This window comes from Pelecanus crispus, chromosome 12 (assembly GCF_030463565.1).
Source record: "Pelecanus crispus isolate bPelCri1 chromosome 12, bPelCri1.pri, whole genome shotgun sequence".
Taxonomy (NCBI): Eukaryota; Metazoa; Chordata; class Aves; order Pelecaniformes; family Pelecanidae; genus Pelecanus; species Pelecanus crispus.
In genome coordinates, this window is record NC_134654.1 from 19,154,289 (window position 1) to 19,178,893 (window position 24,605).

A 24,605-nucleotide genomic window follows, 5' to 3' on the forward strand; every position below is an offset into this window, starting at 1 on the left:
ATGGATGTGTGTGTCCTCAAGGTCAGATTCCCTACTCCTCCTGCCAGCCAGTGTAAAGACAAGGTAAGAAGGAGAGGCTAGAGCAGCATTCCTCCCTTCCAGTAATGCCGGCAGCAATCCCCCAGGGAGTAAGTAAAGCCTGAGCCTGTAGTTAGAAAGAGGAAGATTTTTAAAAAACAAAGAAGGGCTTGTTATTTCATATATCAAGTCTCTTGGCTGCTGAGGAAACAATCTTGTAAAGATGCAATGTGATTATTTTTTATGTATATATATATGAGTGCAGAAAGAATAATGTACCAACTGATCACTGCCGATAGCTCCAGGACTGTAATGAGCCATTGTAAACTGAAAAGCTGTAGAAATTTCCAAACAGAAGTCTGCACTAGAGAAGAGTAGGTTACAAATCTGAAATCCAGCGTCAAAACCATTGACATGGAAGGCACAGAGCAAGCACAAAAAAGGAAGTGAATGCATGTGAAGGATATGGAATAGCTGGCATTTGTGTGAGCACACGCAAAGTGTGAGCTTTTAGCTAATCATAGAGCCCTGCAATGGTTCAGGTTGGAAGCAGCAGGCCATCGGCTCCATCAGCTTGCTTAAAGTGAATTCACTGTTGAATTCAGCCAGGCTGCTGGCGGCCTTGGGTCTTGAAAACTTCCACATTTTCAAGGGTTTGGGGTTTTTTTAGGTGGTGGCGGTGTTTGGATATTAGTTTTTTGGGCCTTTTTTTTTTGTCAAAATGGGGGATCCCCTATTTTAGCATATTCTAACTGTGTTTCTTCTGTTCTTACTAGTTTGATACTCAGTATGCCCTTGGTGTGAGAGCTTTCTATTAAATGGCCCTATTAAACAGCAGCCCTGTTCTTGCCTCGGAGAAGCCCGGGGTGCTCCCGCTGCCATGGCCCTGTGAGGTGGGGGGTCCCCGCAGGCCTGCCGGGCCCGCGCAGGGTTCGGGGGTAACGCTACGGGCCCCTTCCCCAGGAGCGGCCTCACCACCCCCGCCAGAGCCTCCCCGCGGTGCGGCCCTGGGCCCGCACGACCCTCGGGGCGTATCCTCCCCGAAGCAGCCCCCTGAGAAAACCCCTCCTCCTCAGAGACGCATCTAGCTGGAGCAGATGCTCCTCCGCCTGCCCAGCGGTAAATCCCCCGCCGCCAGGCCCCGCTCCCCTCCCGCCGAGCCAGCCGCACCCGCCGCCATTCCCCGGGCGGCCGCAGGGCCGCGGGGCGGTGCCGCTCGATTGCTCGGCGATCCTCACCCTGGCGGGTGGATGGCCTCTGCGCTCGGCGGCGCTGCCTGGCGGGGTCGGAGGCAGCCGCCGGCCTGTCCGTCGCGGCTCGGCTCGGCTCGGCTCGGCTCGGGCGGGCTCCCGCGGCGGGGCTGAGGCGGGCGGGCGTCGCCATGGTTTAAAGGGCGGCGGGCGGACGCGAACGGGCAGGAGCCATGAACCTGCTCCCGGCTAACCCGCACGGCAACGGGCTCCTCTACGCCGGCTTCAACCAGGACCACGGTGAGGTGGCGGGGCCGGGCCGTGGGGGGACTGTGGGGCGCGGCGCCGTGAGGGGAGCGGGCCCCGCCCAGGGACGGCCCGGCCCGGCCCGGAGAGAGGAGCCGCTGCCCCGGGCCCGGCCCTGGGGAGCCGGTTTGTGCCGGCAGAGGGGTGGCGGTTCGCGGTGGGGAGCCCGGCGGAGGTAACCGCCCGGAGCCGCTGAAGGGAGCGCGGCGCCCGCGCTGGGTGTGGGCCTGCCGCGGCTCCCGGCAGCGGTGAGTAACCGGCAGCCGGCGTGGGCGGCCTCCGCGGCGGGAGGGCGGGCTGCCCCGGGCCTGGGTCCCGTCCCTCGGCGGGCGGCGGGCGGGCAGGGCCCGGTGGCCCCCGCTGTGCCTCCCTGTTCGCCCCCGCTGTGGCTGACAGGATGCCCGAGGTCTGGCCGCTGTAGCTGCTGTGGCAGGCGTAGCCCCTGCTTTAAAAAGCCGGGGAGGCTGTGTCTGCAGAGGTACGGTTTAACCGTTCTCCTGTTGTTTTAGCCCTGGTGTGCTAGTGTGTGTACCCAGCCACGTCGGAGGGAGTTGGCTGGGTGGAGTTGGGGGAGAAGAGAAGGAACAGTCGTGTTTAATGTGCATCTGCAAGTACATCTGCCTCTCAGATGGTGGCTTGGTGCTTGCTGCAAGTTGAGCTGCTTAAAATTGGCTAGCCTCCCTCGTGTAGTTGTAGAAGTCTGCCTTAAATCCTGTGCTTAAAGGGACGTACTTTTGCAACTGCGCTACTAAAAAGGTAACTCGCAAAATGTCACTTTTGCAGTTAAGTACTTTGCATTCAAAATCAGTGGTGTAACTTCTTTCTTTTTTTTTTGCCTGATTTGTATTTTTTAAATGGTGGTTAAAACTACTAATAGTATTGGCAGACAAGTGCAGATACATGGACTACTGAAAAGCTTCAGAACTGTATGCTTCATTTATTTCTTTTCCTTGTTAGAAAGGGGAAGGCCTTGTCTAGAAAGGGGGTGCATATGCCTCGTCTTGCTTTTGCAATATAAAAATAGCACCAGTCTTATGAGTAAGTGTCACTTTTGTGGAGTAAGGAATAGAAGGTCATTATTTTGTAACACCCTTTTGTCTTAACAAATAATAGTCTTGCCTAAGTGAGTCTCGCAACTTCTGTCATTGTAGACTGTAGTTCATATACCTGTTGCTGACGCTATTGAAGTTGCGTGTAAACACGAATTATTCTCTTGATTCTAGTTTAACATCTCTGACATTTTGTCAATAGTATATCAAGCTGTTAATGAAGTGAGCTTCTTGGTAGCTCTCTTCGTGCTCTCCTGTTGACTTGAAAACGATAGAATAGTCTGTTTTTCAGCAACTCTGTTTGCACTTGTCTTCATCTTGCATTTGCAACAGAGATGGAAAAAGAGATTTGTAAGGATGAGCTTCATTTCGAATCTGCAGGGGTCTGTAACGAAGCGGTGATACTTGATGCTTGGCCTGTGATGGGGCTGGGTTATAAAAAGAACTGTGTAAGAAGCTAAGTTTCTCCTTTACTGCAAAATGCCTTTAGAACATCATTTTAGCATGTAAAATTTGTTCTTTGTTGCAAAGGCTTCTGTAAATTCTGTAGCAGTAAATGCAACATAAACACTTTTTTGAGTAACGTCACATCCAGAGTACGTTAAGGAATTTGTCTTGGGAGTCTGTAAGCTGAGCAGCATATTCCCAACAGTATTCAGGTCCCAGCCTACCTAGCCTGGCCAGCCAACTGAATAACGACAACAAACTTGAACAAAAATCATGTTTGGCTTTCATTTGCAGGCTCCTGGAGCTCTTCCTGCTTAGGAATGATGACTTTTGAACTGTAGGTAGCATGCTAACTTTTTACTAGTTTAGGGCCTTTTTAAAGTGTTAAAGGATAGGTAATTCTTCGGCTGCTTAAAGAAGAGTAGATAAGAGGAAAAGCTCGCTCCTTCCTTGTTGCTTCTACCAAAAATAGAAATGTGAGTCACTTGAGTGCTGAAGCTTAGTAGTGTGAGTGTCTGCATATATTGTCACAATAACCTAATTTCTTAGCACTTTAAGCCTTGCCAATCCCATAAAAATGGGAAGATGGGAGGAATGATCTAATAAGTCTCTCCAAGTCTTAACTTCCATGGCTGACAAGTGATAAAGCTAGTATCTGCAGTTTACCTGAAATGTGCTTCCCTTACTCTGTTTTGAGTGGTACTATATTTTTATATTGGGTGCCTTTGCCACTTCTTGTTTTTAAATTAAAAAATAAACAAAGTAACCCCCAAAAATGGAAGGCCCATATTGGAAGGTGTTATCAGTTGTTTTAAAACAGAATGCTCTCGCTTTAGTTTCTTAATTTCAAGCTGGTATACTCCTGATTTCAGGCGCTTTTCTAATGCTTTCAGAAGGGTATTAAAGTGCTTTACAGAAATGAATAGACAAAACATCATAATGTTTACAGTTACCATACCAGAGAGTATATGTGTAAATTGCTGGCACGTTTCTCTTTTGTCACTGTTGTAGTCTAAAGCTAGTTTGAAAACCGAGGTGTGGACTTGTTTTGGTGTTGAAACGCTTGGCTTATTCATTTGATCTCATTCAGTGGACTGAAATGCTTAGCTATAGGACCGTATAAATGTGAGTAGGATTCTGTGCTCTCTCTTATGGCTTTAGACCAAATTTGCTGTGGCGAGGAGAAGTAATGTGCAAGGAACTGTGCCTGCCACAGTCACTTCCCTAGACTTCACTGTTGCAATTTCTGGGTCTTAGGCCCTAAAGCCTGCAGATTTCTTTATGTCATCATGCCCCCTTCAGCTTGTGGCATCTGCTAGGATGGTCATTAATTTCAACCTTAATTTTTCTTTGGTTTTAGAAAAACAAACCTACCTCACTGTGGCCTCACTGGGATTGTTGGCAAATAGTACTTTTACTGTAGGAACAAGCACAACTGCGGGTTAGGGTAGTAATTCTGTGGAGATTCACTTTCCCTAGCATCTGAATTAATTTACTATTATTTTTTCTAAAGTATCCGAGTTGTATTCTGTCAGTGGCTCTTTGACAGCATATCTATCCCTTCTTAAAATGAGATGTGAACTTCTGTGGAAGGAAGCGTACCTATTATTGCAGCAATTCCCTTTTCTGGCAGCCCCTCCCCAGCTCTCTCCTACATAGGAGCTTCCAAGCTGTAGCTGAACTGTCGAATTTGTGATCCCTCTGGTAAACGCTAGGGTCAGTCAGATGGGAAACACTGGGCTCCAAAGCTGTTCCTGTAACCTGGAATTGAACAAGTAGCAGTAATCTTCCCGTATGGTGGTTTGGGTTGTGGTGGGGTTTGGTTTTTTTTTTTTTTTTTTTTCCTTGTTTGGCTCAGAGGTTGCAATGACCGAGAACTTCATATCTCTGTCAGTAATGATCGACTGTGTGGGGAATATCACCATCACTCACATTACCTCAGTTCTGATGTATTGTCTCCAGTTAAAAATGTAGATATTCCCAAGACATTAAAAGCAGCCCACGTCTTAGTCACGAGGTTAGCCCTGCAGAAAAAGCTGTAGTGGTGCTAAAGGAAATGTAATGTCTGCATTTTATTGCATTAGAAGTGCTCCATTTGGGTTTGTTATAAGCTGCTGGTATTAACACAAGGAAAACTGTACAGTGCTCTTTTAGCATGGAACAGTTTCCTTTGTCTCCCCTGGAAATACAATATTGAGTTATAAAACTGTTGTTGGAAAAATAATCATATGGATACGCATTACACCTACCAGAAACAGATAGTTCTTATCCTGTACAGTATTGTTTTATGTAGAGAGAAATGTTTCCGTTGTAATTTGCTTTCTAGTTATCCCAGTAAAGTATACTGCACAAGGTGGCAGCTTATTAGTGCTGTGATTTCAATGCAGTGCACTCTTACGTATTCAGCTGACAGAGCAAACTAGAGAATGACATGCTGAGAAGGGAGGAGGTAAAATGACTATAGGTAATTTCAAAGCATCCATTTCAATATGTTTACTAATTTTTCTATAATTACTATATTCTTGTTAACCACTCTCTATGTGTGTTCACATATGTAAACAAGAACTTTTTGCACTTAATTTATTACAAAATCTTGGACAGGATGAAGTTGTGCCTGTGAGTCTTTTGGGTTGGGGGAGTAGTTTTCTTATTATTTTGTTTTCTTCAGTGTTTAGCTAATCGTTGTACTGTTAGAACAGTCTGGTGCATTGGGTCTGTGACTGCTGTTAGTGACTATGTGTAACATCAGAGGGTTAATTTGTTTCCTTTCGACATTGAAGGGTGCAGAGATGGATCTTGTAGTAATTTTTCCTTCCTATGTGTGAGTTCAGTGAATAGGAACCCTAAGGATGCTGCCAAACATACATCCCCACACCTCAGAAGATCCTGCTCTGTAAAGCAAAGGACATGTGTGATGTCTTTTTTTGTTGCTGTTGCATTTTGGTTGGTTGGGGGGGTTGTGTGTGTTTGGTTGGGTTTTTTTTGTTGTGTTGGGTTTTTTTTCTTTCTTAAGTGGTCCTACTTGGAATGAAACTCTCGAAGTATTAAAATGGAATCTCAAGTTGGCTGCATTCTTTTCCCCAAATTGTGGAGTTTTTAAGCTAATACTGTTGTCGAGATCAAGTTTATTATATGTTTTTGTATTGTTATGTGAGAACATGAAAAAACAGATGTCACCGATTGTATTTGTTTCTTCCGACATTTTAACCTGCACCAAGATACGAGCAGTGGACATACATTGCATGTTGCTCAATTGCTCTTCAGTGACCAGATGCGATTTTTTTTAAATTGAGCTTATATTAAGCTAATAGTATGCAAACCACAAAGACGGTTAGTTGCCTGTGTTGTGAGGACCATTGCTGGCTGGTTTTGAACCTTTAGTGCCAGGAATACCTGAAACAGTCTGTTGCCGTCTGAGCCCCTCTGCCAGCTTCTGAGCCGTCACTCCACAGCAAACCAGTCCAGTCTTGTGTGTAGGAAATCATGGGTCACCTGGCTATGAGCAAATGGTTTGGAGACCTTGTGTTAAAGAGTGATGACTTCCTTCCCTCCTTTTCCCCACCCACCCTGTGATTTCTGGGTATTGAGTTTGGGGAATGGGTGCATTTAGACATAGTCACTCAGTTTTTACTTGAGGGGTTTAAATTGTTGCAGTCATTGCAGTGCCTAAGAATAAAACCAGACTAATTTGAATATCTCTGTTCCAGTACCTTGAAGATCTTAACTGGATTTTTGATATCGTGCACATAAATTGTCTAGCAACTAATCTGTCAGTCTGCCTCCAGCAACGGGAGCTGCTTCTAACTTCACACTGGCATTTCTTTATATTAGTAACTGCATTCACCCATTAGCGAGTAAAACAGCAGGACAGGATACTTGTAGTTTGATGGACTCCACTAAAAAGGCACATGCATAATTCTGTATGTAAATGTAACTAAAATAATTTTCCAAAGTATTTTAATCTGGCTTCTAATCATTCCCTGGTTTAGACTTAAGCTACTGGCATGTAATTATTGGCATCTGACTCGGTAGGCTTTCATTAGAGCATTCTTAAAAACTATGTTTGAAAAGCTCTTCTGTGGAAACGTGAACAATGGATGATACTTTATATAGTTGTAATCACGGTGTAAATTTGGATCTAATAAGAAAGGAGGGTTTTGCTTCATAATGACTGTTGCACCATAAAAGTTAAAATGTGGGTTTCCTTCCCTCTGTAGTGCGTGGCATAGGATACAGATGGGTTGGGAATTGCTCTCCTTTCCTTCCATTGTTTTCTTACCTGTCTGAAAAGAAAGGGAGAACTTTCCACTTTCAATAGAGGCCAGCACAGAGGACCACTCCTCTAAACTGTTTTCACTTGCAAACACTAACAAAGCCTACGAGTGGTCTTCAGCTTGAATTTAACAATGCAGTTAGCGAGTAATGCTCTCTTAACCCTCTGGCTCTTGCTTAGTTCTTGAGTGTATCTCGCAATTACTATATATGTGTATATATATATGTGCTTTTTACTACAGGATGCTTTGCATGTGGAATGGAAAATGGATTCCGAGTTTATAATGCAGATCCACTCAAAGAGAAAGAGAAACAAGGTAAAATGCCTACTTATTATACCATGCTAGTTCTGTGTTGGAAGCTCAGTCTCCTCATTTTTTTTTCTGTAAGACTCTCGCTTAGCTTTCACTGTTCCATCACTGGAAGGCTTTGAATAAAGCCTCAAGCAAGGAAGCCCATGCTGGTCCCAAAGGGACTCTCACTTAGGCCACTGCCTGTCAGATGTTTATATGCTGTTAATTTGCATACAGCTGGCTGATGATGAATGTGTCTCACCTTCTTGCAGAGGCTGAATTGTGTTAGCTGTCGCTAATGTTTGTAGTCCTGATGAGGAGATAATGCCTGGTTATTCACAAATGGGAGAAGAGTTGCTCGCTGCAGCATTATTATGTACCATCAAGAGAAGTTGTTCTGTTCTTGTGCAGTTGTCTGGATGATCTAGTACAGCAATAAAACTACTGCCTTCTTACCGGAGATCTGAATGGAACATTTCTCATACTTGTTTAGAGTATTGTTTGCAAGAACACTGTGAGCTCAGACCGCTAATGCTTTAAATTTTATATTCTCTGTGTGCTCAAAAATTTTGGGAAGATCTTGAAGGTGGTAAACCTAGCATCATGTCTTAACAGGAATTACTAGATGAGCTATATTAACAGGTGGTGGAGCTTCTTATCAGAAAGCAAACGTAACTGTGTCCAAAATAAGGGAAAATGAAACCTAGCTGTGTGATTCTAACCCTGAATATAGGAAGAAAGCTGCCACGCTAAACAGGTTTCCCAGCACTTCCGGTCTGAGGTGATAGAAAGGATTTAGTAAGAGGAAAAATGTACTCAAAATAGCAATTCCTTTGAAACCAGGCATGCTTTCACTTTCTAGTGCTGTAAAGAGATTTCAGGCACTGTTCATGTGGCCAAAGCTGACAAACTGTTTTCTGTTCTTAATGCTAAATTCTTATAAGCAACATGTCTTGGGACTATCATCTGTGATAGTGGGCTAGAAGGATCAGAATTCAGGTTGAAGTCGTGCTGAGTTCCTTGTCAAAACTCTCCCTGCCAGTAGCTCTGGACATGCTTCCAGGACTCCTATGGTGAAACGTTTCTTATGAGTCAGATCGCCTTTCCCCTGTGGATTCTGAGAGGTCAGACTGTACTGGCTGCATAGGTACACAGAGAAATCTTGTTCATCTTTCATGTATATTTAAACCCATCTGAGATAGTTGCAGATGGAGCTTGTCTATTTGATTGATTTCTGTAACCCAGTATGAAACCAAGTCTTAACTGTTACACCCTGGCTTGTCTCTCATATCCAGGAGTTCCATGAAGTTCCCCATCCAAGCATCACCTGTCAGACACTGATTAAAGTGTCTGTTCTAACATGGATTCAGAACACATTGCACATCCTTAAATTGTCTCAGGTTATAATTTGTAAATATTTTAAGACTTTGTTGCAGTAATAATACTTCCTTATAACAAAATGTGCTGTCATGCTTTAAATGCTTTAATGGAGTTAAGAGGAGGATATGGTGCAGAAGGGGGTAGTATCCAAATACAACAGTTCAGGAAGGAAACTCGGCAGTCAGAAGCGTTGTTGAAGAAACCACAGGGATTTGTATGAAATCCAAGACTTTTCTGCTCCAGTATGAATATCTTTCCAGGCATCTACCTTCAGCACTGTATGGTCTAGTCCCAGCGTAAATTCCTCATCCGGATGTACTGCAGTGCTTGTTAATGTCTAACTGAATCTCTCTTGTCCTATCCTTCATGCATATGTTTACATCTTTCCATTGTAGTCCTTCCTCCCAACTCCTCGGACATTTTTGCTGTTTTCTCCCATCCCTATTTCTGACAGTAGGTCTCTCTTGAGTCCTTGTGAAATTTCAGCTTTTCCTCTGGCTTTGAAATGGTTTACTAGTTTCGTCCACCTTTCCTGCTGCAACCTGCCAGTGTGTGGAGTTATTGGACAGTCTTTTAAAGGAGAAGTTTGTTTTTAGCTCTGCTCATCTACCTTGAAGGCCACAGTTATGGCCTCTCCTTCTGACAGTTCAGTTCCCTCTCCCCAGTGGAATGCCAAGCATCCCTCTAAGCTATGTAAACAAAGCCAAGCCCCCACTCAAATGTCATCAAATCAAAAAATTCTTTTATTATAAAATCCCCTGGTTGATATTTTGTTCCTCCACTTGCACCATAAGCATAAGCATGGCATCTTACTCTATTTCCTCTGCAGTTGAGATTCCTAAAAAGAAAAAACCCTTTTCCTTGCACTATAAATGAGAAATTGTCTGCACCAGCTGATGCATCTTGCTTTCACTATGTTTCCTGCATCATTGAGTGGAGGCTTGCTGGAGCTGGACCGTACTTCTTGCCTATTCTAGCAGCTATGGATACGCTCCAGAGAACAGCACTAGAGAGTCTTGTTCAGTTACACAGATGGACATTTTGTCTTCTTTCCTCAAATTCACTGAGTCTGTAAAGACAAATCCCCTTGCAAATAAAGAGGTTCATGACTGATGAATACCATTGGTATTTTTCTAAATGCATGGCATTAGCATAATAGAGCAACACGAGACTTGGAATGTGTGCCTGTGAGGGGAATAAATTTGAGCTAACTGGACAGTCTTTCTAAACATATTTATAAACCCACTGTATAATAGAAATGATCAAGCTGCCTTGATGATATTGCTTGATCTCCTCTTGTGCAGCAATGAGACCCGTGACAACAGTGGTCATCTTCATTGCTGTGAAAAATAAAGCAACTTTGCTGAGAATCCTAATCTTAAACAAGCACAAAAAAATCCCCCACCCTTTTAGTTAGAATTTCTTGTCTGTCAGCCCCATGCTTAGAGGATTCTCTGGTTTTTAAGGTCAGCCATGGTAGGCAGGTATTATTCTTCTCAGGTGCCTGAGAGAAGTTGCTAGATAACGTGAGCTTTTTCTGGTAACAGTGGTAAAAATTCGATGGCATTTTAACAGGTTCTGACACTTTTAAATGAATACATTTGTCTTTCAGAATTTCTAGAAGGTGGTGTTGGCCATGTCGAAATGTTGTTCCGTTGCAACTACTTAGCACTAGTAGGTGGAGGAAAAAAGCCAAAGTACCCACCTAACAAAGGTGAGTCTGGAGGAGTAGATCTTGTAAATGTTTGCCTTGCTATCTGTGTGAAACTGCCCGAAGAACTCCCAAACCAAATGCCCTGAGCCGGGGTCTGGTATTCTGAAGGTTGGATGGAGGGGATGTTGCAGCAGGTTTAAGGAAATGTGGTGAAATAAGTTGCATCGCTGCTGCAGTGTTAACAGGCAGTTACCTGCAATGACCGGTCTCCAAGATGTGGTGACAAAGTCTGTACTTCTCACGGTTAACTTTGCAAAGAGACTCTATGGCTTAGCAACCTGAGGGGCATAAGGTCCCTGGTTGGCAAACTTTGTAGGAAAATATGCTACTTTTTTTGACTGCTGCCTTATTTCTTTGATAACCCTCAGAGCAAAACAAAAAAGCTGATTGTCTTTAGAAAAACGTATTTTTATTGTCACTCTTGTGACTCAACCTTTTGTGGTTAAGAGTTTACTAGCTCCTACCTGCACGAGTCATAGCATTGAAGAGTGGGTTGATATGTAGTAGCTAAATGCCTTCTGGTGAGCAGGATGCCAGTCTGTAACTGCTTAGCTATTGGATGCTCCTCTTGATTAGCCTTCTCGGAAACTGGGAGTTGTTATAATGGAGACAGTGTGGATCTTCGGGTATGCCTTGATGATCTAATGCAATCTCTGGACTGTTCTAGTAATGATCTGGGATGACCTGAAGAAGAAGACTGTCATTGAGATAGAGTTTTCGACAGAAGTCAAAGCAGTTAAGCTGCGAAGAGATAGGTAGGTACAAAAGACACATCTCAAATGTGCAGCTTGGCTTTGTATGCTGTTCTTATTCATTTCCAGCTGTTCATAGAAATAAAAAGATCCTGCTTTAACACCTAGATAAACAGCACCGGCAATTAAAGTTAGAACAGGCTTTTGGGGGCAAGCGTTAGGTGTTAACGGATCACAGCTCAAGTATACTGGTATCTGAACCCTTGGTGAAAAAAGCCTGTAAGACTTTCTGGCCCCCTAATGTAGGGAAGTGTTCTCATGTGGCTATTGCTGACTTTTTCTCGGTACGGAGGAGTGCGAAGGGAACTCGAGCAGATCTCTAGAGCACGAGCACCTATTAGCAGCTTCAGTCTGTGTCTGTGGGCAGAGGGGTTCTGTCACAGCTTTGGATGGAAGTGCTTTGCAAGCTCATAGGTGCCTGGTTTTTTGCAAGTCTTTTGGGGTGGTGGGAGAATATAGCCATGGAATCAGTTGAAAGCCTTTGCAGATCTGAGTTAATATCTGTGCCCCTGTTTTACCCACCCCAAGTCATAGGAACTTCTTGTCTGTTTCAGAATTGTGGTAGTCTTGGACTCGATGATTAAAGTTTTCACATTCACACACAATCCCCACCAGTTGCACGTCTTTGAAACCTGCTACAACCCTAAAGGTTAGTTGTTCATGTGGATTGGGGAATGGAAGCAAGTTTATTCTGTTCTTGACATGCTATTTATCTTTAGCTGCCTGAATCAGTTTCATTTAGTAAGTCATGAAACAGTTTACCTACTGCACTATAGCCATGCCCTTTGGAGATGCTTTTGTGTTCATAAAATGGTTATTAAAACTTATTCATACATGATGCAGAAGAGCTTTTTTCATGTACTCATAGATTTGATTTCTGTAAGAGCTATATGCTTTTTTTTTCTTCTGTAAAGAACCTGTAAACTTGATGTATTTTGTGCTGAAAGCTTAATGATAAACACAGACTATTAAAGTGCCTGATTTCTCTTTTCTAATAGAACTAGAACTGTCTAGCAAACTATTCTCTACAGCGTCAAAAAGAACCTAATTAGCAAACTGATAGTGTTGTTCTTAAATAGCAAGATATGGCTTTGTCTCTTGTTGAAATGAGCAGAAGGTATCCTGAACCAAGCCGAGTATTAGTGCCACAGGCTAAGTACTGTCTAGTGCAGCGATGCCAGCTCTAGGCTCCAGGTAGGCATGGGAGGGATAGGGCTTGGGTTTGACCTAAGGAAACAGTTTTGTTGCAGGCTTTATTGAAAAAGAGAGGTTCTGTCTGGAAGGAGAGCCTTGAGAGGGAAGAGATGAGCACGCTCCCATGTCAGCTGCACACTTAAGACTAGTTGTGTATGCGACGGTCTAAAACTGGAGGGGTGTAATGGCAACCGTGCAACTATCTGCCTTGGGGCATAACTGTGCCCTGCTAAGATGATGGTCAGGGTCCAAAGGCACATGGCCTGCACGGGGACATTGAAGAGTTGGGCTTGTTTACTCATGCAAAAAGGAGACTCTGAAGGGCTATCTGCAGCTGGTGGCTTACAGCTACTTGAAGGACAGTTAAGAAATGATGGAGCCAAGGTCTTCTTGATAGTGCCAAACAGTAGAACAAGGGCTGTTGGCCATGGTTGGTGTCTTGGGAGGATCAGCTTGGACATCACAAAGATGTCAGGAGGTTACTTAGGCTTGGAGTTCTGCAGAGGTTTTCAAGCCTGCTAGAAGCAAACATGGAATTGCTGGCTGTGCTGAGGGCAGCACAGCCTAAATGCAGATTTGGCATGCTGACTTACAGGCTGGTGGGCGTAAGGTGGAAGATGCAGTAGAAGCGTGTTGTTCCTTGTGATACCCACCCACTGCTCTGCTAGCTGTGGACTGAGTTTGCAGGAAACTATTTGGTATCAGCAGAACACCTGGGAGAGATGTGATTTACCTTAAATGGTCTGCAAAAAGTTGTGAAGGAAAAAGTCGTCCAAGTATCATAAGAACCAAGTTCAAACCTGAATCAATAATAATCAGTTTTACTGACAGAGGAGAAACTAAAATCTCACCTATTATAAACTCTTACCCTTTTCAAGCTGCTAAGGAGACTTTTTTATTTTTTTTTAAATAGCTTTGCTGTAACAGACTGATGGAGCTGATCTCCGAAAACATCCAGATTTTGGATAACCACATCTAGATTACTTTGAAATAAAGTGATGAGAGCAAGTTAAAATTATGCTACTCCCCTACTTCTCTGTGCTCTGCACTTATGGATGGATCATATTTTGGGATACTGCAATAGCCATTAAAATGAAATTCTGATTTACTACATGTATGTTTGCTTATTCTGAAATTACTGATATTTTAGAAACTTATGTTTGAAAACTTTATTAGGTTATAGGAACTACACAGTTATTCTCTCTCTCTCTCTCTCTCTTTTTTTTTTTTCTTTTAGGTCTCTGTGTCCTTTGTCCCAATAGTAATAATTCTCTTCTTGCATTTCCTGGAACACATACTGGGCATGTGCAGATAGTGGATCTCGCTAATACAGAAAAGCCTCCTGTCGACATACCGGCTCATGAAGGAGTCTTGAGCTGTATAGCTTTAAACCTGCAGGGAACAAGAATTGCAACAGCATCAGAAAAAGTAAGAATATAATACCCTCCTACCTCTGACTTACTATGCATTCTAGTGTAGTAATTCCTTCTAAAATAGGAAGTTGCATCCTTTCATAGGAAAGACATAGCAATAACTAACTGGAAAATTTGTCATTGAAATATGCATTCTCAGTCTTTATCTTTACTGCTCCTCTAGGATATCCAAACAGCAATCCAAATGCAATGCCTGAGGTAGCATTTATGTTTTAGCTGACTAAATGTCAGCTTATGTTTTAGCAGTGACTCTTCTGTGATGTTTGAATGAGATCTGGCCCAAGCAGTTCACATGTTTTGTGTGTTCTTCAATAAATACTATTAATTTCAAAAATAAAGGGGGGGAAGTTTATTTGCATAGTTTCTGCTTAAATTCACTTTAAAACCACTGGCCAAAGAAATAATTGCAAATAGGTGTCTCATACTGGAGGACTTAGTTCTGCTCTGGCTTAACTCCTCTTACAGACCAGGAGGGAGGTGCACTGCTGCCATTTTTCTCATGCACACACTGCGGATGTTTTCATACAGAGTGTAAATGATAAAATGATTCTTGGAATTACCAAATTGTGTGTGGTCCTATGTTACTTAGGGCTAAAGAATGCAATACGCTGACAAAAACCTGAAGTTACTGCATAGTACAAATCCCTTTGGGCTGGGCTGATGCAGAGAGGTGTAGAAATAATGCAAAGCAAGACATAGACCTGCCTTCTCCATGGCAACTTCAGTGACATCTGCTAGTGAGCTGCATCTCCCAAAGGATGACTGGTTCCAAAGCGTTCAAAGGAACGTAAGGTAGATGTACCCATCTGCCTGAGGCAAGTTGAGTACTCACTACCTTCTTCCACTCAGCTGAAATGAGTTTCTCGAGGACAAGCTGAAGTAATTTAACGTGTGTCTGTTTAGAATAGTTTCTACTGCACAGCCTATAGCTCAAGAGCTTAACAAAGAAAATGCAGCCATAGTCTCTCTTAACTAAGCTTAATTACTGTACATCTTCTAAACAAAGTTCTTAAAACTGCCAACTCCATTGCTAAATAGAATAATAATCTGCTGAATTTGTATTAAGACATTCCTTTTTTTGCATAGAGAAAAAGTTCAAACAGCATTTTTTGAACTGAAATAGGACTATGGGCAAACTGCCATACTGAGCATACTGTAAGCAAACATCTCGAGCTGGTGTCTTAAATCAAAACAAAGCTGACATTTACCTGAATCTTTCTCTGCTGGGCTCTGTTCTTTAATGGTGTGCAACTGGAGAGATGCATTTGTTAACCAGGTGTGTAACACAAGTTGTAGGTGACTATGTATACCCACTCTTCATCAGATGAAAATACTGCTGAATTGTTGATCCCATTATACGGAATACACTGACTTGTTTTACATCTCTGGTGTCAAGCTTAGTTTACTCTAAATGAGGTACGGTTTTCTAATGCAGTATTCTGTCTGTGACCTGAGTCATCTATGGGGTCTCTCAGATTTGGATCAATACAGATAACGAGCATGTGACAGGTAACTAATTCTTCTAGATTACTTCAACTGAACTAATTGTAAGGCAAGACCAGTCACAGGCTGATTATACTTAAGTGGAAAAAAAAAATTGCACAGTAGCAATCAAAACAGAGTACCGACTATGGGGAGCAGGAAAGAAATGACGCACAGAACCCGGGCACAGAATGCTGTTCACAAGTCTACTCTAATGTTTGCAGATTAATGCCAGGGCTGCGCTAGTGCTTTAGAACATAACTTGCATGAAATTTACTTAGTTGAGTAACTAAGTAACAATATTGTATACCAAAGCATTATAACATTGTGGTGATGGTGTGGGGGCGAAATCATATTTTTCCCAAAAATTACCATTAAGAGGTTCTCTCAAATCTACTTGAGATGAAAAATGCAATGGTGTACGTAGGGGCACGCTGGTCAGACAGAATTTTAGGATGTATTCACAGATGTAGAAGGTCTTCTGTCTTTCCTAATACAATGCTTGATTCCTTTTCAAGGGGACCCTCATAAGAATATTTGATACTTCATCAGGGCATTTAATCCAGGAGCTACGAAGAGGATCACAGGCAGCCAATATATACTGGTATGTTTAGTTGCTTCTGCTTTGTCGTCTTGTGGCTAGTATTGTGCCGAGGCAGCCTGGCAAACAGCACCTGCGTCATCCTCACAAAGCAAAGCAGAGTTGCGCTGCCACAAGTACGTAACGCTGGCAGGGCTCTCCTGGCAGTCTGAGGTCCCAGGGCTGCACGGGGCCCGTGCTTCTTCCTCTCTGCTCGGCACTGGTGAGGAGAGAGCAGCAGCTGGCAGCTGTGTGAAGCCTGCTGCAGGTTACAGGGCTTGGGACAAAACTGTGTATATTGATAGGCCCACTTCTCTGCATAGAATAAACAGTAGCTGGGGGGATGCTTCAACTTCACACTGAAATACAGGGAATGCAATAATGCAGTTGAACACTTCCTAGAGAGACTGGGATGAGCACCTGGGGGGCAAGTGGAGGTTTACTACAACACAGCGCTGCTCTGCATGTGAGAGCCCAAGGCAGAAGTTTGACTCTAATCCACTGCTGGAAGCACTCTCCCAGGAGTAGGGAAATTTCCCTCCTCATTAGCACCTCTCTGGGGTAGGAGCATTGCATGTTTTACCTAATACCGGCCTGCTCCTCAGAGCAGAGGTCGTGCAGTTTCTTCCAGCAGAAGTGGCAGAACGGCCCACACCAATCGTGTCCGGTCCTCCGTTCCGCGGGGTGTGCTCGTTCCGCGGGGTGTGCTCGGGCTGTTCATCCTGTCAGCAAAGCAGCGCTGAGTTGGAGGAGTCCCAGTTAACACCTTGCCTGCCAGGCTGGCAGCTTCTCCAGACAACTGCAGAAGCAGAATGCTCTACATCAGAAGATGTGGGTCTGTTCCAGTAGAAATACTGCAACTGTCTGTATTCTCTTACAGTATTAACTTCAATCAGGATGCTTCCCTAATCTGCGTGTCCAGTGACCACGGCACAGTACATATTTTTGCTGCAGAAGACCCTAAAAGAAATAAGCAGTCAAGGTAGGGTTTGAGCCATTCTGAAGCCTTTTGGGGGGCAGCAGGGGCCTTGACCTTTTTGTCGAGTTCAGAACACTGGTCTTGTCAAGCAGTAGCAAATACCTACACTGTGCCTGAGCGAAGTTGCAGATTTAGGCCTACATAGCAACTGCCAAGTTTCTGCTGCCCTTCGTGGAGCCGTAGAATTCCAGCAGACGGTTAGGGTGTTTTTTAGTGGCCATCTCTTAGCATGAACATTGTGGACACTTCCCATAAAGCAATCTCTACTAAAAATCAAACCTCTTGGCAGTTTCTGCAGTCACTTAAAAACATAAAGCCAGAAAGGTAGTTGTAGGGTCCCCCTTCCCTAGAAGGGGAATTGTACATATTATCTGATACCTAGTAGAAAAAAAATAAAAAACCAATCAAAACTAGTAGTTAGTATGAACCCTGCGACTTGTTCAAACACTCCAGCAGTTCTAAAACAATTCTAGTCAACACCTTACTAAGTTGTTACACTTTTTTTTTTTTTTTCTCCTCCTCTCTTCCAGTTTGGCCTCTGCCACCTTTCTCCCCAAGTACTTCAGTTCCAAATGGAGTTTTTCCAAGTTTCAGGTTCCCTCAGGCTCTCCGTGCATTTGTGCCTTTGGAACAGAGCCAAATGCTGTCATAGGTAAGTACTGGAGGCTTCCCCGGGTTCTGGCTGGAGAACCAGGTTTTGAACTGCACTGGCCTTGAGCTGGAGGGAATGCTCAGATGCGACGACGTGGCAGGAAACAGGAGCTCTCGCTGCTCAGCACTGCAAGGGAGTAAGATCAGCCAGCGCTCAGGGCGGGTGCAGTGCTGGGCTGACAGACATGGCACGAGGACTGACATACCTCCGGTTCCTCCGGAGCAGCTCTCGGTACGGTCTGTTAGCTTGAAAGGTCAGTTTAAGCTACAGCTGAAGGAACAGAAGAGTACCTCTGGAACAGCTGAACTTAACGTGTGTGTTTTTGTTTCAGCAATATGTGCAGATGGCAGCTACTACAAGTTCTTATTCAACCAAAAAGGGGAATGCTCAAGGGATGTCTATGCTCAGTTTCTAGAAATGACAGACGACAAGCTTTGACTGAGGTGAGGGAGTGCATGGGTCAAAGTACTGCCTTGGCTATTCCACATCTTTGGAAGGACAGTATATGTATGTCCAATACTGATCAAGAAGTTTAGCAGACCTCACTGAGAAGCCTGGCCCAACATGATCAGAACAAGCGCTGAAGTAGTGGACTACATAAGTTTATTTCTCATTTCTGCAAGTATTCATCATTAAAGTCTCTTTGGGTTACCATCATCAACTCAAGTTTTCAGGATGGTGGCTTTCAACAAGCTTGTGCCTATTGGGTTTCTCTTAATTGAAACTGTGAAATGACTTCCGATTAAACACGAGTGCCTGCCACACTAAACATCTGCAGGGGGCTGTACAAATGTACAACTAGCCTTAGAAAAAGGGATGTGAAAACAGAAGATGTTAGGCACTGCTTTACTTCCACTGAATGGCTGGGAGCAGGGCGGGGGGGGGAACACTGTGGATCATGCTCAAATAAGACTCCACCAGCTTGGCTAGGAGCAGGAGTGCTGCCTCCCCCCCTCCCCCGAGCACATCTTAGAGTAGCGGAGGAGAGATGACGAGCGCGTAGCCATAGATGACTGTAGCTTGGCCCATGCTTGTCCTCTGAGCTGGTGTACGGGGTTGGGTGGTGGTAGTCATGCGGCCACGGACTGCTGCTCCCGTACACATACTGATGCTGGCTGTCAAAGGTGCCAAACTGTACATAGTAGCCAAAGGCATGTTTAGGCACTGGCTGACCCAAATAACCTCTCATCAGTGCGTGGAGCAAGCACCCAGGGCACACGGCGCTCCTGTTTTGGTGGAGGCGATTTCTTCTGTAACGAAACAGCCATTCCAGGTTTAAAAACCACCCTCGGTACTGGTGTGACAGCTGCACTGACTGCTTCTAAAACTGCTGTGCTTCAGCTGGAAGACTGGACAGGCCGCTTACACATCCAGCACAATGAATGACCAGGTGGCATGAAGTATGCTTCTCGGCAATGGCTTTAAACTTGCAAACTTTGGGGTTTTGGTTTTTTTTTTTTTAATTTGAGATGTTGCATACTAAATACTGTTGGCCTAGGGGCAGTTAGGTTAGACTAAACCGACTGACTTGTAAACTCTTTCCCAGAATTGTTATGTGGCAATTAATACTTACTGCTGAACTAAGGCACGAGATACTGAACTAGAAACTGAAATAGACACAAGCTCTCCGTTCGTAGCACTGGGCGAGGGAGGTCTTGCTTTCACAGATGCTTCAAATCTGACATGCCAGTTCACTCCAAGATTGTTTAGCTGCAAACTCTCTAAATCTGACAACTTTCTTTTAGTGTCACGTAACATACTAAGGACTAACTTCTACGCAGATTTTGATGTCAAGGTTGCATGTTGCTTTTATGTGTATTTAATCACAGAAATTGTTTTGCACACTTATTTGTAATATGTTCTTTCTTTTAAATAAAAGTGACTAATTTTGCTGTATTCACTGATGATCACAGCTGAAGTTCCTACTGCCATAGGTGTTGGGGAATAAGTACGTAACTGAGGAAATAGTGGTGGCTGTTGAAGGACAGAAGCTGAATCACGCTGCCCGTGCCATGGAACAGAGGACAGGAAGTACACGCATTCCTGCCTGGGACACGTACGCTGGTATTTATACCAAAACAAGTCCAGCTTCCAGTGCAAACCAGTTCTTGTTCAGCACTGTTTACCACACCATTCACCACAGCTGCTGTTCTGAAGCTTCTTACCTTTTAACAGCTGTATTAACGGAATGGCCAACTGGAAACTGCCCTCTCCCTGGAGAAGTGTTAAACCATTCTCCAAGGAGGATTTAAATCCTCGCTCTCTGGTGCAGTTTGAAGCCGTTTATGATCCAGTCAGCTGCGCTCACTTTAAATAGCAAGGAAACTAATTCAAGGAAAACATTAAGCCTTCCACACACTGCTTTGAAGGTTTTACATATCTTAATCTGCTGAAGCACCATCCCCCTGTCCTCCCCACTGAAGTTATCCTACAGTTGACCAGAGAGACTATGAGCGTATTTCTTGGTTGATTAAAACTATTGAACTTGTAAACCTTCCCCTAAACATCTGTTCTGGTGTGACAGTAATGAAAATAACACTAACTGCACAGGCAGACAATAGTGCTGTACTAATGATGGAATCCCTTAGCACATATTTAAATATATTTAATCTCAAATTCTTCCTTCTTGCACTACTTGCAAATCCTTATCTTTAAGTATACAGGCTATTTTACAGGGATCAAAATTTAGGTATGAGTCTTCCCAGCTCGTGCTGGCTCCAGGTTGCTCTGCCAGTTATTCACCACATTGCTTTCTGCTGTACTGCAGCATGTAGGTAATTTTAACCAGAATTTGCTTTAAGTGGGATAGTGGATAAACATACCTCTACAATCAGATTAAATAGTATTGGGGAGGGGGGGGGGGGGGGCGATGGTCGTGGTGGTGGAAAAATAAATAGTACTTTAAGTATTTGACAGCCCATGTATCCACCATGTCGATCGATTTATGATACTGTATGGCTGCAGTGCCCAGGTACACTGGGAAGCTCAGAACGAAGACCGGCACCAGCGTACTCCGTGCGCTGCGGTATGCAGCGGTAACGCTCACCCATGTTTTGGGCCTTGCACAGGCCCGGTCTTCCTGGGCAGGGTGTTAAGGAATGCCCCTCCCCAGAGAGGGGCACGCACTTAACAGAAGGCAAGTTTTAAAAGACCAGAACAGGCAACCAGTCACCTTTCCAACACCCCTGCTCTACATGAGGCTGCAGAGTAAAAGGGGGACAAGGCAAGCTGTCAGAAGTCTACTTTATCTAACAGAAGAGGATTAAATAGATTTTAAAATGTCACGTTGTTAGCTTAAGATGAGTATTATAGTCCAGAGGTCCAATAGCATTTATTCCTTTAAGTACAGTTGTTGTCTTAGCTAGAAAGACGTGGCTTCGGGAGACAGCCCTGCCCCACAGAGCGCCCTGCTGCCTGCAAGGGAAACAGGCCAGTGGCGCAGGCTGCCTTCATCTGTGAGGAAACGGCAGAATTTGCACGCCAAGACTAAAATACGACTATTGTTGAAAAACAATGTACTTCCACAAGCATCAACTATTTAAGTATACAGATTATTAATTTCTTTTGTATTTAAGAATAACTAAATGCCTTCTCTCCCCATTTTGCTGCCTCTTTCTGCAGCACCTGTGTCACAGTTCAGAATCCTGAAAGGAAAACCAAAAGATTAGCCAGTGCAATAAATTCAATGGTAATTCCAGGTACTTGCCAGCAGGAGCCACAGAATACAAGTGTGTCTTTCAGAACCTTTAAGTATTGTCATTAAAGTAGAAACCACAAGATTAATCAGTAAAGTTAGCAAATGCAAGGCACAAGACTAGTTCTTACATATGGAGGCCGAAAGGACTGTGGCAGACACCGCTGACCTAAATACAAAGGCTCAGAACAACGCACGCTTCAGAAAGACAAGTCTTGTTTTGGAGTTGCGCGCTGGTGAATCTACCTCTTTCTTACTAAGCCATTTCAATGCCCCCATTTTACAGCATTTTTTTTTTTTTTTCCCTTCTTCCCCAAAGGTTGTATTTGTTTAAACAAGCCGATGCCTCTGTTTATTCTGGTCTGTAAGAGATCCTGTGGAATTTCACACAATAGTCCATTCTTTTTGTTAAAGGAATAGGTTATGCTCTTTCAGCTTCAGATATTCCAGCCCTTTACAGTAGTTTCGTAGCCCTCCTTTGATTTCTCCCCAATGCTTCTTGAAAGTATTGACATGAAAACCCAACCCAGCATTCTAGTACATTTTTCTAGTACTTTAGACAAAAGCATTTCCCCAACTCCGATGAGAAACAAAGAGAACATAACTAATGCGTAAAAAGAGGATCAGAAACCAAACCAACATTAATGAAAATTATTCCAGAAAGCGCACATCTCATTAAACTTATTAAAAAAAAATAATAATCCTTCTGTTAGTATGGCAGTCTGTGCCAAATCAATACATCTGTAGCCAACATTTTTTTTAAAGTCAAATCACTGAACTAATGCAAATCCCTGGCTACCTACCTGAAATCAGCCCCAAATGCTAACACAACTTCTAGAAGAATGAGTCTCTTTGACACAAAAAATAATTCAAAGTCTGGCTTGGTTAATAGGGAACAAAACAAGTAGAAGCAGAAGCAGGAGTAAAGCTTGTTTTCACCTGCCAGTCCACAAATAAGGTCAAGAACCACCTGATGGTTAAAAGCAACCCGTGCACTTACTAACTTCAGACATTCCCTTTGTCAATTAATTTTGTGTCAGACACAATGTAGGATTCTTAGCAAGAATGTTAGACTATATAGTCAAGACACACTTATAGAAAGGGGTCAAACAGGTTAGTAGAAAGCACTCAATTTAGTGTAAATGAGATATATAGCTATATAAAAAAAATAGATTTTTAAGATAAATATCTATCTCACACACACACATATAAAATATCAACGATATAAAATCACAACTCAAACTTATTGTTGCATTAATGACCACCAACCACTCAAAATTTACCTTTTGGGGGATATTACATCAAAATACAAAACATAGATGCGAGCATAGACTGTTGAAACAATCAAGTTTCACTTTTGGATTTAAGTGATTATAAAACCCGACATTTTAAAATGAACCTGTATTGGAACAACCAGGCAAGTAAAGGCAAAATTTTCCCAGTTTGGCCTGCTGTACAGCAATCTGTACCGTGAAGTGGTTTATGAAGCAGAAGTGCTTTTCTGTCTTTTGGAATTAGCACGGTACAGGTATTTACCTCAATCAGCCCAGTTAGAAATGCCATAATGAAGACTGCTACCACTGTGGTAAAGGCGTTGCAATGTGGGCCGGGGGCAGAGAGCAGCTCAGAATTGAGACTAACCACACCCGTCAAAAAGAACTGGTCTTTCACGCCGCTCATCCGCAGTCCCCTCTCTGTTTTGAAGACCGCGTCACTTTGCTGGATCACGCAATACCCTACAGCTGCTGTTACAACGGGCAGCAGGAAGGCAGAACTGTCGTGTTCAAAGGCAAGGATATCCCACTGCCCAGGAGACCGTGCTGCCGCCTCCCCAGACCTGCCGGGATGTGGGGCCACTGCCACGTGCAGCTGGATCAAAACCAAAGCTGGCGTAGGGACAGGGAGAGGGGTCTCACGCAAGGACAGAACACGCTGGCAGTGGAAGCGAACGCTTCTGCCGCTAGAAGCAAACGCACACTTAGGTCTTCCACATGTCAGAATTCCGAGTCTTTTTCAAAGTCATTTTAAAGATTACACAAAAGCTGACTCTTAACAAAAAGAACACTGAACAGGCAGCCTAGAAGGAGCACAAAAGGAAACAGTCCCAGTCATCATAAAACACAAAAGGTAACTGGAAAGGGTACATCAGTTCCTAAAGAGAGGTCAAACCTCTATGCACGTGAATCGCCTGAAGATTTTCCATTTGCAAAAGAAAGATCACACTGACCGTGGGAGTCCAGGATGATCAGCACGTAAGACCAATTTAAGAAAGGTCACGAGCATCCCCTCAGGAGCAGCAGCGTGACAGGAGTCTCATTCAGCCTTTGCTATTACATGGTAACCATCGCTGTGTTAATAGTGGGAGGCACATAAATACACAGACAAACCAGGGAACAGTTTTGTTTCAACAACCCAACGACACAATTTAGCAAGGCCTGACACGTAAGGCAGAGAAGTCCGTGTCAGTCAAAAGCACTGGAGATTATCCCGTATGAGCATCCTTCAGCATCACCAAAAGCACGGATAAGCATATGTTATTTTTGTCAGAACGTAAGCAGTTTTCTCACATCGCACAGCTTTTTCAAAGGGTTTATCCAGCTGAACGAAGGTGCGTAATTGTGCCAAATTCCACATGCACCAAAAAGCGTAGAATTTCTGTAACCGTGTTACAGAATCAGGACCCAGACCGTATTCTCATCTCCCGCTCTACCCAGGAGGGCTTCGCATACAGCTTGCCTACCGTTTACTGATAGCAAGGACCGCCTTGGCTTCTTTGGCCTGATACCATTTCCTTTGGCACTGCCAACATAAATTGGATTAATCACCCCAAAATATACATAAATACTTCAAACACACTTGTTGAGTAATTTCAACTTAGTTAATTTGCTGAATAAAATTTAATTTTATTTAAAAAATCTTATACACTATTATTCACCTAGCCCTAGTTGTGAACAGATTCTCACTTCTGAAAATAAACCACATTCTAGTCAATTCATTCAACACCAAATTAAATTACTAGTACTGGATTTTTTTCTTTAAAAAGTTATGTTAAAACTTTACTTCTTTTATTTTTAAAACCTCTAAAGAAAATGTTGCAATTTTACAGAAATGTTTCTCTTCAGGTTATGCTTTTTTTTTAAATGCCTGTTATAAATTCAGCTTGTGTAGAG

The 24,605-nt window shown here is 43.5% G+C and overlaps 1 protein-coding gene across 2 annotated transcripts; it reads left to right on the top strand.

The window, feature by feature from the left end:
* Positions 1-1,429: 1,429 nt before the first annotated feature.
* WDR45B (WD repeat domain 45B) lies at positions 1,430-19,637 on the top strand. Of its 2 annotated transcripts, XM_075719865.1 has the most exons (10): positions 1,430-1,508; positions 7,525-7,599; positions 10,568-10,669; positions 11,337-11,424; positions 11,976-12,070; positions 13,853-14,043; positions 16,049-16,134; positions 16,991-17,092; positions 17,620-17,741; positions 18,073-19,637. In XM_075719865.1, the coding sequence occupies exons 1-10, from the start codon at positions 1,442-1,444 to the stop codon at positions 18,177-18,179; spliced, it is 1,035 nt and encodes a 344-aa protein (XP_075575980.1). In that variant the 5' UTR covers positions 1,430-1,441; the 3' UTR covers positions 18,180-19,637. The 2 variants fall into 2 exon arrangements, with proteins under 2 accessions (XP_075575980.1, XP_075575982.1); XM_075719867.1 differs by lacking the exon at positions 7,525-7,599.
* Positions 19,638-24,605: the final 4,968 nt, after the last annotated feature.

Coding starts and splice junctions, on each gene's coding strand:
- WDR45B (XM_075719865.1), top strand. CDS start 1,442: ATGAACCTGCTCCCGGCTAACCCGCACGGCAACGGGCTCCTCTACGCC. Junction 12,071..13,852: donor AACCTGCTACAACCCTAAAG/GTTAGTTGTTCA, acceptor TTTTTCTTTTAG/GTCTCTGTGTCCTTTGTCCC. Junction 16,135..16,990: donor CAGGCAGCCAATATATACTG/GTATGTTTAGTT, acceptor ATTCTCTTACAG/TATTAACTTCAATCAGGATG.